Raw genomic sequence first — 13,544 nt, 5'->3', positions numbered from 1 at the left:
AAGAAATTGTCATGGAAGCCTAACAGCAGTTTAAGAAATGTTGTGTATTCTTGTTGATGCATAATAATCCGTAAGGAAAATAATGATCCATGCCACTGCTGTCTTACCCCACTGAGGGTGTAGATGTAGACTCTACCAGTCTCCTTGTTTCCTGAGCCGAGGTACATTGGAGCTGCAACCAGAAGGACATCCGTGATGCCATCCTGGTCGATATCCAGCCCACACACCTCGCTGCCATAGTAAGATCCAATCTACAGACAGAAACATGCTCCTTCAGCTTGATGCCACCAGGTGGAGTCGTTGCTGTAATCTCTGACAAATTAGATTCTGGCTGTTTTCTGGTGAATAAACAAATAAGAGGCTGAAGGGAGAGGGGGGACTTTACCTGTTCTCCATTGAGGGCCTGCACAATGTTGACATCGCCCTCATCGCTGAGTTCAAACAGGATGACTTTGCCTTTGTGTTTGAATCGAGGAGCACCAGCCACATAAAGCCTCTTCCAGTCCCCAACTATCACAGATGACACTGTGTAACCTGGAAACAAATATAAATAAATAAATATACATACACATCATCTACTACTACAACCTAATCTATGGCCTTCAGTGAAGAGTAAAAGAGTCATACTGGTGTTGTTGACCATTTTTACCGTGAAAATCAACTTGTGCTCCAGTTAAATAATGCGTCACATCTTGTTGACCGTAAATGTTGGTAATGTTTGCCTCATAGTACATGTTCATGCAGCTGAAAGTGTGGTCTGACTTCAGCCTGCTCTGAGGGCAGTGTGTTTTTACATGCTGGTGGTTAAGAGCTCTGACGTGTGATTTGAGAGTTGGTTCCAAAGCTGCAGTTCGTTCACAAGCAGGCCCGGCCATAAGGGGGGAAAGGGGAAAGCTTTCTGGGGCCCAGCCGCTAGGGGGGGTCTATGATAGCAATGCATTAACATGTGGAAACCACAAGTGTGATCCTTTTAGCATCATGTTCAGTGATGTGATGTATGTGGGTACCTAAATAAGCAGCATGATTTTTGAGCTCCAGTGGAAACTCGCTCTCAAAAGCCTCTCTTGGCGGCATGATGCGTCCGTTGGTCCCTTCCTTCAACACGCCACCATCCCAGTCATAGGCGCCCACCATCCCAAACAGGATACCATCCTGCAGAATGGAGGAGGGCACGGATGAGACACACAAGTAAAAAACATGCACAGTTCACACATAGATACGAACAGCTACCGGACTTACATCCAGTAAGTGTGTTGAGAAGCCGATCTGAGACATCTCCATGTGGAACGAGCTCTCGTTGTTGCCCAGTGTGCCTAGAGGTGGACAGAGACAGCAAGTCAGAGTTCTCCGTCGTCACGTTTCTTTACACACCTCCTCCCTTCCTTCCTCTCCCTCTGAGGATCAGATCTAGATGGCATGATCAGTGCCATTGCTCACCCTGAGGACCACAGGTGGCAGACGTGCCTCACCCTTTCCTTTCCTCTCCTCCGGTCCCTTCCTCTCTGATTTCCCTAAACATTGAAGGGTGGCATCGCTTTTCATCACTCTTCCTCTCATGTTCCCGCAACTATTGTGATAGCTGCTGTACACTTCCTCTACCGTCTTTCACTTTTCTTGCTTTCGCTGCAGGACTACTGTGTATTTTCTCACATGGACCTTATCCTCCTTCCACCCTCTTAAATATTCTCTCTCTTCTGTCTCATATTCTTGTATTTCATTCTTCCTCTTCTTTCTCAGACTTTCAGTTTTTGTTTCCTCATGTTTGTGCTTGACTAATCAATATAATTTATGAATCAAAGTATGTTGATTAATCTGACAGTGATACTGTAAAAAATGTGACAGAGTTTAATAAAAGGCTTATAGGTGTTGTACGTCTTAAAGGAGCAGCGTGTAGGATCTGGAGGTATCTAGCAGTGAGGTTGCAGATTGCAACCAACTGAATCCTCTCCCGTGTGCCAAGCATTTAGAAGAGCTAGGGTTGCTGACGTGAAAACGTGAATGGCCCTCTCTAGAGCCAGTTGTTGTAAGAGTAGCGTAGGTCATTTGGAGCGGAGTGAGTGGTGAAGCAAGAGAAAGAGAGCGGCGGCGACGACAGCCAGGTAAGGTTATCAACTCTGGCCTAATCAGGAAATGTTAACAGTGTTTGGTTTGGCTGTTCTGGGCTACTGTAGAAACCTGGCGGTGCAACATGACGAACTCTGTGAAGTGGAGCCGCTGCCTATGTAGATATAAACGTCTCAGAACTACAACTTCGCTGCTTTCTTTCTTTCTTTCTCTTTTTTAAAACAGTGCATCAGTCTCATTCCCTGTATCACAAACCTTCCAGAGTGAAGATGCGATCTCCCAGGGCATCCACGATGTCATTGAGCGCGGCTTCATCGGTCACATTGAAAAAGTATTTCTCCTCGGGGTCGCTGGCGATAGACTTTATCTCTTTAATGAACGTCTCAGGGTCCTGCTGCCGACGGATGTAATGACCCAGAACCTGGAGGCCAGCGTGAGAAAAATAGAGAGAGGAAAAAGATTTTAAAAAAGAGAAAATGCGGTAAATGGATAAGCAGATAACACAAGCTCTATAAAACATTGACGGATAAAGCCGGAAGCAGAGAAAGGAGGTGAAAGCGGCAAAAACAGAGCACATGCACAGACACTTTGGCATGTATCGGAGCAATCACTTCTCCATGTTTCTGAGGGACAGTGAAGAGGGAAATCATAAAAGTCTGAGGGAAGATGTACTGAAGTAGCACACAAGTAACCTGGAGCTGCAGGATTTAACTGTAAATAAAATGAACATAAACACTAGGGCTCTTAATCGATTCAAATATTTAATCGCAATTAATCACATGATTGTCCGTAGTTAATCGCAAATTAATCACACATTTTATTATCAGTTCAAAATGTACCTTAAATGGGAGATTAAGAGACATATTTAATACTCTTATCAACGTGGGAGTGGGCAAATATGCTTACTTTACGTAAATGTATGTATATATTTATTACTGGAAATCAAAACCCTCACCAAAATTTGGAGCAAGTTTGGAGCGTTCTTCACCCCCCCTCCCAACACGCTAGTATGACATGGTTGGTACCAATGGATTCCTTAGTTTGTTCTAGTTTCATTTGATGCCAGTATCTTCACTCTAGCTTTAGAAGTGAGTTCACTACGACCTCCGAAAGATTGATTGCGTTAATGCGTTAAAGAAATAAGTGGCGTTAAAAAGAAAATATGCGTTAACGCTTTATTATCACGTTAACTTTGACAGCCCTAATAAACACACTTAATAGCTGTGTCACTGCCTGTGTAATCTACTGGCAATTAAGCCATACCTAAAGGCAACTGGAAAACATAAGAACGGAGGAAATGATAGCCACCGGGGATTTGTAAATGAGGAGTGCAGGCCCGGCTGCGAGGTGAAGAGATGACTGATGCAGAAGATATACTGTAGCGGCAGTGGCCTGTGGCTTAACGCCTGAAGTACAAATGAGAAAATTCCATAAGAGAAACCAAACCCAAGAATCTCCCCCCGTGACTCCAGCTGCCAAGCAAACTAAGGAAATCCTCTGTTTTCAAAAGGGTATGGGATGGAGAGGGGCTGTAGTGTGTAAAGAGCCTTCATATAAATATGTACATTAAATTCCACTCAGGCTGCCAACTGCTGCTGGCTTTTACATAGTCATGAACAGAGAAGACCGGAAAGAGAAAGTCTTAAAATATAAAGCACAATTCCAGATTTAAGGGACTTAAATCACAATGGCATTTGATTATTGTATATGCATGCATGGCCCTGCGTAAACTCCCCCACAAACACACTTCCAGCCCCTGACCTGCACTGATGTATAAAACACAGTGTGCAGTGACCGTGCTCTTGTTTTGAAAGCTCTTCGCTCCCCTGTGAGCCGTTTTCACTCAACACGCACAACCGACCCGAGTACTGTAGGCAGCAGCACAGAGAGCAACAAGTGGCGCTTACCTGTCACCATGCATCACTTTGACTTTTTGGACAAACACTCGACCACAGAACCCAACTCATTCTCTCTTGTTTTCTTCGTGCAGTTTTGTTTGTTTGTTTTTGCATTTAAGGCTGCGTATGCCTCTCTATCTCTGGTTGGCTGGTTCCTTCTCTCAAATTAAACTTTTGCTGACCTAGCATTATGTTGTGCACATAAGATAGAGTTGTTGTTTCTGTGGATAATCCACACACCTCTTGGGGATTGTCCAGATTAACAGGCACACTGTTTCTGGAAAGATGCTGCTGTTGAATTTTCTAGGAATTATTGGTCTGTCCACCACTTTGGTCCAGACTGAAATACAACAACTACTGGATATATTATAGTAGGAGGATTCTGAGAGGGCTTTGTAAATTGTACATAGGAAGACATGTTGTTCTGCTTTAATTTTCTGCCAAATATAGAATTTTACTTTTTTGATAATTTTGATTCAATGGGTCAGTTCTGATCTATAACCACATAATCATGCCTCCTGAGTCCCTATACCTTGGGTGACTGTTTGGAGTTTAATTGATGGAATAATAATCTCAATGTAACCATGACGACAACCAGTGGAACTGTCTCCTCTGTACCTTGTCTCTTAAGACAGATATTAGAGTCTTTTATCTTGTTATTAAAATCAGGATTTCTGCTTTTTAATCCCAAATCAGATGATCTAAGGTAGGGCTTGGCAGTATGAAACGATATAAAACGATAACGACAAAACGATATAAAAATGTCTATTGTATATATTTTTTCTATATTGTTTCTATTGCGATGTAGGCTAGGCCTATATTTATTTATTTTTTCTCTATAATTTCACTTAAAACTGTTATGTTCATTTTGCACTCAAATTCTTAAAATGAGAAAATATTCAGTACTATTATTTTTTTTGGCAAGAGTTTATATAGTTTTGAATGAAGTGTTTTCTTTGGCAAGAGATGTAAGATATTTTGTATTTTTTTGTGTATGTTTTTCAAGAGGGCCCTAGTTTCAGAAATTGTGTTTTAGCTGTTGCAAAAAACTATAATTCAACCCTCAGGACTATCCAAACACAGTGTGTCCAACTGGGACTGCTTGTAGCTGAACTTCTCCATCCATAAATCACTAGGTGCATCTTCATCGTCTGCACATATTTCTATAGTGGCACTCCTCATGCTCATGCTCTCCTCCTCTGTGGTCCCAGTGGTGTCTGGACGTTCCCCAGCTTCTCTTGTGGTGAAGGGAGGGGTCTGCAACCAGTCCAGAGTCTGTCTGCCCCTCTGCCTCCACTCAGTGTGTTGAGGGGGTCGGGTGGGGCTAGAAAGGAAGACTTTTAGTTCCCACTTGGCTATTTTTGTAGACCCAAGGGGTTCATTTGGTAATTTAGACATGTTATTTCAGGGGGAGTGGTGGTGGTATTGTGTGGATGCTTGAGGGTGTATATGGTCGGCGTACCACTTTAACACAATGTGTGAGGAATGTCAAGGATGCTCTACAGTTCACACCACGCTGATAATGTAGGTTTCACTCTTGTCACTGTAGAAAGCTCCCGAATCAACATTTTGAGCATAAAACTCACCCAGAAATTAGGATTATTTTACGTTAGCAGGTCCTTTTAAGCAGAATGACCCATCGGACTTGATGAGGTGTACTCACAGCGATGGCGTATCTGGTGATGTTTCTGTCCACGCACTCGCCCAGAGCGTCTTGCAGCTCCTCCCCGTCGTGTGACTCTCCGTCCGTCACCACGATCATCACTTTGTCGGCGCCCTCCCTTGCTCCGCGCTCGGCACTGAACGCCTCCGTGCTACAAAGTAAGAAAAGGTCATGCTAGTTTACTAAAACATCCAGCTGAATGATTTTGAATCAAGACAGAGAATGCAAGAAAGAGAGCGAATGAAAATAGAAGGAAAGGAGTGAAAGAGCCTGAGGGAGAGGGAGGAAACAAGGGAGTGTCAGTCACTTGGTTTCCTAAAATCTCAAATAAACATTCCCCGATAAAGATAATATACAATTTCAGGTGCTTCTCTGAGAAAATGAACAGCCAGTAAAACACTGAGATTGGATTTAAATTCCCATCAAGCCAGATATATAAATGATCCAAATCACAACTGGACTTTTCCACTACTATATTGGTCATATTTGGCTCACATACATCAGCTGCCAGTTGCCTCGAATTGGTCATCGCATGCGGTGTGCATGTGTCATTGCACACAGCGACCGCATCTGTGCATTCCCATCCTGTTGTGCCATGATACAGAGAGGAAACCTAAATGACGAACACACACGAACGGACCTAAGCCGCACCCTGTTTGTCTGCAGGAAACCTGTTCTCAGTGGGACCTGATTCAAGCGCTGAATAGGTTTGGTAAGCCTCAGACCAACGCACACACACACACACACAGTGAACTGGGGAGAGTAGTCACTGCGAGTGAACTCAGTCATTTTCAGGCCTAACTCCAGCCCTTGTCTAAATATAACATTGTGGTCAGCCGCAAGAAACTCAGAGTTAAAAACAACCGTTTCCCCTATGCAGTCTGCAAATTACATAGGGTGCTGCTGAGAAGGAGAGGAGAAAACAGAAGAGAGGAATGGAAGAAAAATAATGGAGAGGAACAACTAGAAAAAGATTGGATAAGATGAGAAACGAAAGATGGCAAACAATAAGTCTGGAAAGATGGAAAAACAGCTAGAAAATAGGGAGAGAAACAGAAACAAATAAGGAAGGTAACTGTAAGGGATGGAAAAGGTTTGGGAATCCAAATTAAAAGAATGATAAAAGACCGTAAAATGAAGCCAAATATCACAACTCAGAAGTGCAAACACTGCTCTGATGTGGTTTTAATATTGGGTGATGTATACAGGGAAATAAAACTGGTGGGAAAGAGAGAAGAGAGAGTTATAAAAGGGGAAGGAAAGTGTTGGAGGAGAGGGGGTGAAATGACGAGACAGGTCAGACATAAACAGGTAAAAAGGGAAGGAAGAGTAAAAAGGAAAAGAGGGAAGCAGAGAAATATTAGGATGGAAGAAACAAAGAGATGAGAAAGAGGGAAGGGGACATGAAAGAGGAGAGAAAGTGAGTGGAGCTAATTGGGAGGCCTGGTTGTATTTACAAGCCATTTTATGGAGTCACAGCAGTGTGGTAATGACACGGAGCAGTGGTCGGTGTGTGTACTTGTGTGTGTGTGTGTGGGGGTGAGCGGGAGCGTCTCAGACGGGTGGAGTAATATAAAAAATCAGTGGCTAATCCAATTGTAGAGGCTGTTTGATGTCCATGCGCCAGTCTGTCATCTACTCTGCATTCAGACTGTCCTCCGTCATTTACATGTCAACATCACACTGTGAGCAGGCTCAAAGCAACCTTTCCCGACACACATTTTTATGTATTGGGAGCGCAATTAGCTCCAGGTTTTCCTTTTAAAACTGTGTTATCACAGTTCTTTTTAAAGCTGACTTCAAGTACTTTCAAATGATTCGTTGGGCAATACACTATTTTGCTTTCCTGCTGTTATTTAGATGAGTCTATATTAGGGATGTCACGGTACCAGAAATCTAGTAGTCGATACCAATATCAGTGAATTTACACGATTCTCGATACCAATTCAATACCACGGTAAAAAAAAACTAAAAAAACAATAAATCCCATTTAATTCAACACGCACTCCTTTATTTAAACATTTGAACATTACAAGAAACAGAGGCATGTAGCCTTTAAGTAATAAATAAAAAGAAACGTCTATTAACATTGCAACACAGAACAGTGGCATGTAGCCCTCAAGTATTTAAAACAGACCATATTGTCTGGATGTCTGTCTTTGAGGTTCTTTGCTAAATTGGAAGTATTTCCTCCTTTGGAAAGAAAAGTATGACGGCACCGTTACTGCACTGCACACTGGTTTTTGCGAATCTATTATTACTCCTTGTAAATCCGCCTCGAACGCAAAGTACTTCCATCCTCGACTCTTGCTATTTGTTTTCTCAACGAGTGGAGGCGGAGGTAGCGCTGCAGCAGCTGCCATCTTTCACGTCTCGTGTTGTTGTTTTTTTCCGTGCTGCTACGGCGTTCTTCTTCTTCCTTCATTTCACAGCAGATGAGAACACTTGTTGCGTATACTGCCCTAATTAGATCCGGAAGAATCGCATCTCCAGTACCTCCGCTCTGGTACCAAATGACCATTAGGCATCCTTCCGGTTACCGAAGAAAATGAGTACCGTCACATTTTTTTAATTTTGGTACCGAGTTGTTACCGAAGTATCGGTTCTCGTGACATCCCTAGTCTATATGAGTAAATATGAAGCTACAACCAGCAGCCATTAGCTGAGCTTATCATAAAGACTGGAGACAAGGAAAACAGCTAGCCTGGCTCTGTCTCATCGTGACAGGATCTGCATGAAACCTGCCTTGGCGGAGGTCTGCGCTCTCCGAGTGCACTTCTAGTTCATGTTGCTGTCTTGTTTAATGTACTGCTTGCTTTGTAACCTCAAGTCATGTCAAACACTGTACAGTCGGGTCTCTTATAACTCTTGAATATGTTCTGTGAGTTTGTCTGTGAATGTGGTTAACTCATCTCAGAGTTCCTGTTTGAGATCTCTTATATCTCTGCTAATGTTAGCTAGCATAACTTGCAGTGCCTCCATGTGGTCTCGTTGGTCCAATTTGACCCCGGTGTCGTCCTCATTTTCACTTTTGTTGAGATCTTTTCCATTGCTAACTGTTCTTGACATTGTTTAGCCTTTTATTGATTCTCCCCACGTATCACTACACTTTGATGGCATTTATGTATTAAGTTATATACAGAATATTTGGTGGGTTTATTTCTACTGACTTGAGTGAGCTAAAGTCAAAGTCTTAAGTCTTCAAATTTGTGAGTTAAGTCTTGAGCTTTGCATGAGTGTGTACTGACTGTCCACACAAAAAAAAAGGCCTCCAGAGAGATATATTTAGGAGCTATGTTAGCTAAGTGCTTGGGTTTAGGGTTAAGTTTATAATAAGGACAAGGTTAGGGGTAAAGGTTAAAGGTCAAAGATGCAGTGAAGAGGGTTAAAGTTGAGGTTGGGGGGGGGACCAAGGAATGAATACCGTCAGTCCTTGTAAGAATAGTAATACAAATATGGGAATTTGAGTATGATGTGAGCCCTTAATATGTGTGTCGGTGTTCATCTGTAAGTGTGTGTGTGTGTGTATTTGTACAGCTGCAGGAGCACTACTTGGCTGACCAGGCTGGGTCAGGCTGTGCCACACCTGCAGCCGTGCTGAGCCAGCAGCCGCCTGGTCCAGCTCAGCTAATCTCACTGTTTTTCTACCCCGTCACTTTCCTGCTCATTGCCAGCGCTGCTATCTGTCCATCTGTATGTGTGTGTGTGTGTGTGAGTGAGCAGGAGTACGTATGTTTGTGTAAGTTGATTTCTTTACCCTGACACACACACTTGAGAAAACTTTCGCTTTAAAAATGTTCAGTATTTCTTTTTCTTGTCATGAGCACTGATGAGTCTACTGATGTGTTTTCACCATCTGACAGGGTGGGAAAGGTAGTGACGTTTAAAGGTAAAGAGCAGAGAGAGTGTGTGTGTGTGTGTGTGTGTGCAGTAGTAGTATCTGGATTTCCCATCACTGGCGTTTTAATGCCACAGTTACACTATTTTACTGGCTCCGTTTTCCAGTCACCTCTTTTCAACTACCTTTTAAATGTTCCTCCTAAACTTCCTCCAACTTTTACCTTTAAATGTACCAGAAAACAGGAACTCTCCAATTACCTATGTGTGTGTGTGTGTGTGTGTGTGTGTATGTGTGTGTGTGTCTAGAAGTAGAACACCTCTCCAACACACACACACACACATCCCAAGAAGGAAGCTGTGGCCACACATCGGGTCTGGGTGTGGTGCTCCATGTGGGTATGACTTTAATAAAGCAGGAATTTTATTTTGAAAAGAAAGAGATATTTTAAGACTTGGAGGTTTCACGCAGCCAATGACCCTCAACGTATAGAGCTGTTTCTTTAGACTCTGATTACCGGCTTAAAAATCCCCCACATACTTCTACAAAGAACAGTCATGAACTGGGCAGCAATACAAGTTAAAGGAGAGTATTTTAAAGATGGACTACACATTTTTTTTAATAATTTTTTATCACATTAACTGCCGATTTCACATGCTTAATAAAACAACTATTTGAACTGGGGCTGTCAATTGATTAAAATATTGAATCGCAATTAATCGCACGATTGTCCATAATTAGTCGTAATTAATTGCAAATGAATCACACATTTTTTACCTGTTCAAAATGTACCTTAAAGGGAGATTTTGTCAAGTATATAATACTCTTATCAACATGGGAGTGGGCAAATATGCTTACTTTATGAGAAAGCATGTATATATTTATTATTGGAAATCAATTAACAACACAAAACAATGACAAATATTGTCCAGAAACCCTCACAGGTACTGCATTAAGCATAAAAAATGACTTGACTAAGACTTGAAAATGACTTGAAAATGACTATGACTTGAAAATGACTTGACTATGAGTCAAGGCTTTGATTGAGGAAAAAAACACATTTGGTATTGTTTGGTATACGCACAATTTGGAGCAGCTTTATGTTTCCGTGTTACAATGTTTAATCTAATCACACAGACACACTGAACTGCAGGCTGCAGAGTGTGTTTACCACTGCGACCGCCAGCAGCCCTCGTCCCTTATCATGTTGCTTTTTCATACATCAGCAGACTAATTTGCCTAATCTTCGCAGCTCTATAGACCACTATGGAAACGCACACAACAACGGGCAGAACGGGGCTTAATGTACTATTCATACTAAAGTATGACGTAAATTAAGTATGTAGTACGTTCACACTGCATAGTATTTGGATTTTGTGTACGTGAGAAATGTTCGGATGTATACTACATTAGCAAGAATTTCTGAGTGTGTGACGTGAGCTTACTGCACATACTCAACTGCACCACAATGCATTGCGTCTAGGTGCCTTGAGACCGGCCGTCACGTCGTGAGGTTTTGAGCCAGGCTAAGCTGTTAATATGTCACTTTATTAAGTTTTAATATGTTTTCATGCAAGAAAGTAACAATTAAGATTTCCAATATGTAGTAAATTTATCCAAATAACGGCAGTTTGGAAATTTGCTGCAACGTTTTCGGAGATTAACGGAGACTAAGCCGCTGATGGGGGTGTGGCTGTCAGTCATGTGATACGTCTTGCTTGAGTATACTTCAGTGTGAACAGCAGGTTAATCGTTCATTTAGTAGGCAGTATGCAGTATATAGTGAGTGAGTATGCCTATATAGTATGCGGTACATTAGTATGCGGTACGTTAGTATGCAGTACGTTAGTATGTGATTTTATCTGATCTCTTGGTGATCAAAATCAGCCTCGTGGGTTCATACTCAGACCAGAAAAACAGTCCTGATTGTCATTATAACTACAAATTATACAGTGATATATTTAGAGAATGTTTTACCAAAATCTAAACAGCCAGACAGTTTCCAGTCAGCCAGCCAAATCTACAGTATGTTTTAGTACAAAGAACATCAGCCAGTAAGAGTGAAGTAACAGTGATTGACAGGCCTACCAGGCCGTGTGGATGGCGTAGGCAGTGCGCGTCTCTCGTCCCTCCTGTCTGCTGATGTTCTTGGCGGCCTCCACCACCTCCTGTGTGGTCTGGTAATCCTTCAGAGACCACTCGTGGACTGCTACCTCGCCATACTGCAGTATACCAACCTGAATGTGCGCACAGAGACATAAGTATTTCAGCGATGCCACATGTTCATGGTTGTGCTGGCACATAGTTGTGGAAAGCAACATCTGAGACTCTTGTTTCTGGGGTGAGCTATCTCTTTAAGTACCAATCCTGTTCTTAAAGCAAACAGTGCACTTGGGGAATTTTTGAATTCATTCAAAAACCAGAGGTATTTCCTCTTCACCTCACATTGCCTGCTACCCCTTACCCTCCCTTTTCTAAACCCAAACCCCCTCTCACTCCTCTTGTTGTTCAGCTCAGAATAACGTCCCCAGATCCCCCCCTCCGACTTCCATTCCTCCTCAACCTCAGCCTCGCTCTGCTCTCGTCCCTTTACATTACTCAAGCAATTCATTCTGCTCATATTTGCCAAACTGGTTCCTGTGTCACTCTGCGCATGTTTTCACTCAAGGGACTAGTTTGTCTTACTCGTCTGGGCAACAGCTAAAAGGGGTTCCAGAGATTTAAGTGGGAGACTCGCTCAAATTCAAACCCACAAGTTTCCATTACTAATGTAAATACTATTTATAGGCAGTGCAAATACACATTGGCTTTGCACTTTTACCTGCATCTGGTCCAAGCTGATGTGGAACTTGCTGAGGATGTTGCTGAGGAAGTTCTGGACCTCGTACCATGGGTAGATACTGTTGGAGCCATCCAGCACGATCACGATGTCCATGTATGTGGAGCACCCTGTCACATGTGGGAGTTAAAAAAAAAGATTTGGTTGGCTAAACCAGGCCTGTGCAGCACATTTCTCTGCTTAAATGTGTGTGCAAACGTGTGGTTACTTTGCGCTGTTGGAGCGATGGTCGCTCTTGGTTGTAGGTCATCGCTGACGGAGGCACATATGCCGGTGCTGAACATAGACGTACCACACTCCTGAGACCACAGAGGGGCACATGCCTGCCAAACACACAAACATATACAAACACATCAACATCTGTCGCACAGGTGAAGCAATTCCGGGAGCATCTACAGTCAATTTGAGCGGTTTATATTTTCAAGTGTTTGTGTTCCTCTCACAAGACGTGTAGGTGGTCATCAAAGGGTTTAAACACGTAGACAAATGTGGTCGGGTGACTGAATAAACACAGAAAATAAAGACTAAATGAGGGCAGGCGGGGAACAAAAACAAGAGGGAATAAGTCATGGAAAAACTACAATAGTGTGGTTTGGGGGGACAGAAAAAGAGCGACTATTGTTGACGTGTTGGCAGTCGCTATTGTCATGAGTGGTTTAACAGAGCTGGAACAGTAGACCAGTAGAGCAATTTAAATCTGATTGTGTGTAGGGGGGGTGAATGTGGGGTTGGGGGGAGGCATCGTATAAAAATATTTCTGTCTTCAAAGCATGCCGTTTATTTGGCTTTCATACCAAGAGGGAGGAATAAGGGGGGAAGTGCGGAAAGAGAAGATAAAAGAGCGTACATACAGCAGGGAGACAAAAGACCGAAAGTGGGGTGAAATGGGGGGAGAACGAGAGAAAGAGAAACATCCTGGTTTTGCTCGCCCTGTCATTATGAACGGGTTTCTCCTCAGGCGTACAGACGGGGCAGAGAAGAAGGGATGAGAGAAAGGAAGGAGGGAGAGGACGGAGGAAAGCGAGAGAGGTGCTATGGCTTTTGGTAGGTCTGTCATTAACAAAAGGCCGGAGACGCATTCCGATCCTGTTATAGACCTGACCACTGGGGTTCAGATAAACACACACACACACACACAGTAGAGTGGGATAAACTGAATGGCGTTCGTGAACTGTACACGACTCCACACCCGGAGTAGCAGTAAAAATCTGGCAGACAGCAAAACACGCGAGCACACTTGCT

General features: G+C 42.9%; 1 protein-coding gene across 1 annotated transcript in view; it reads right to left on the bottom strand.

The window, feature by feature from the left end:
• The window catches only part of itga10 (integrin, alpha 10), a 30,729-nt gene that overhangs the window by 6,299 nt on the left and 10,886 nt on the right, over positions 1-13,544 (bottom strand). Inside the window, exons 5-13 of the mRNA XM_037783768.1 lie at positions 12,511-12,625; positions 12,285-12,412; positions 11,552-11,700; positions 5,626-5,776; positions 2,320-2,485; positions 1,240-1,313; positions 1,008-1,152; positions 386-534; positions 108-251 (exon numbers count right to left, since the gene is read on the bottom strand). Coding sequence (XP_037639696.1) covers positions 108-251; positions 386-534; positions 1,008-1,152; positions 1,240-1,313; positions 2,320-2,485; positions 5,626-5,776; positions 11,552-11,700; positions 12,285-12,412; positions 12,511-12,625 — 1,221 coding nt within the window. The remainder of the gene's footprint in view (positions 1-107; positions 252-385; positions 535-1,007; positions 1,153-1,239; positions 1,314-2,319; positions 2,486-5,625; positions 5,777-11,551; positions 11,701-12,284; positions 12,413-12,510; positions 12,626-13,544) is intronic.

The sequence above is a fragment of the Sebastes umbrosus genome, chromosome 11, assembly GCF_015220745.1.
Source record: "Sebastes umbrosus isolate fSebUmb1 chromosome 11, fSebUmb1.pri, whole genome shotgun sequence".
In the NCBI taxonomy this organism is placed as follows: domain Eukaryota; kingdom Metazoa; phylum Chordata; class Actinopteri; order Perciformes; family Sebastidae; genus Sebastes; species Sebastes umbrosus.
Note: the sequence above shows the minus strand (reverse complement) of the source record. Positions and strands in the feature narration are given on the sequence as shown.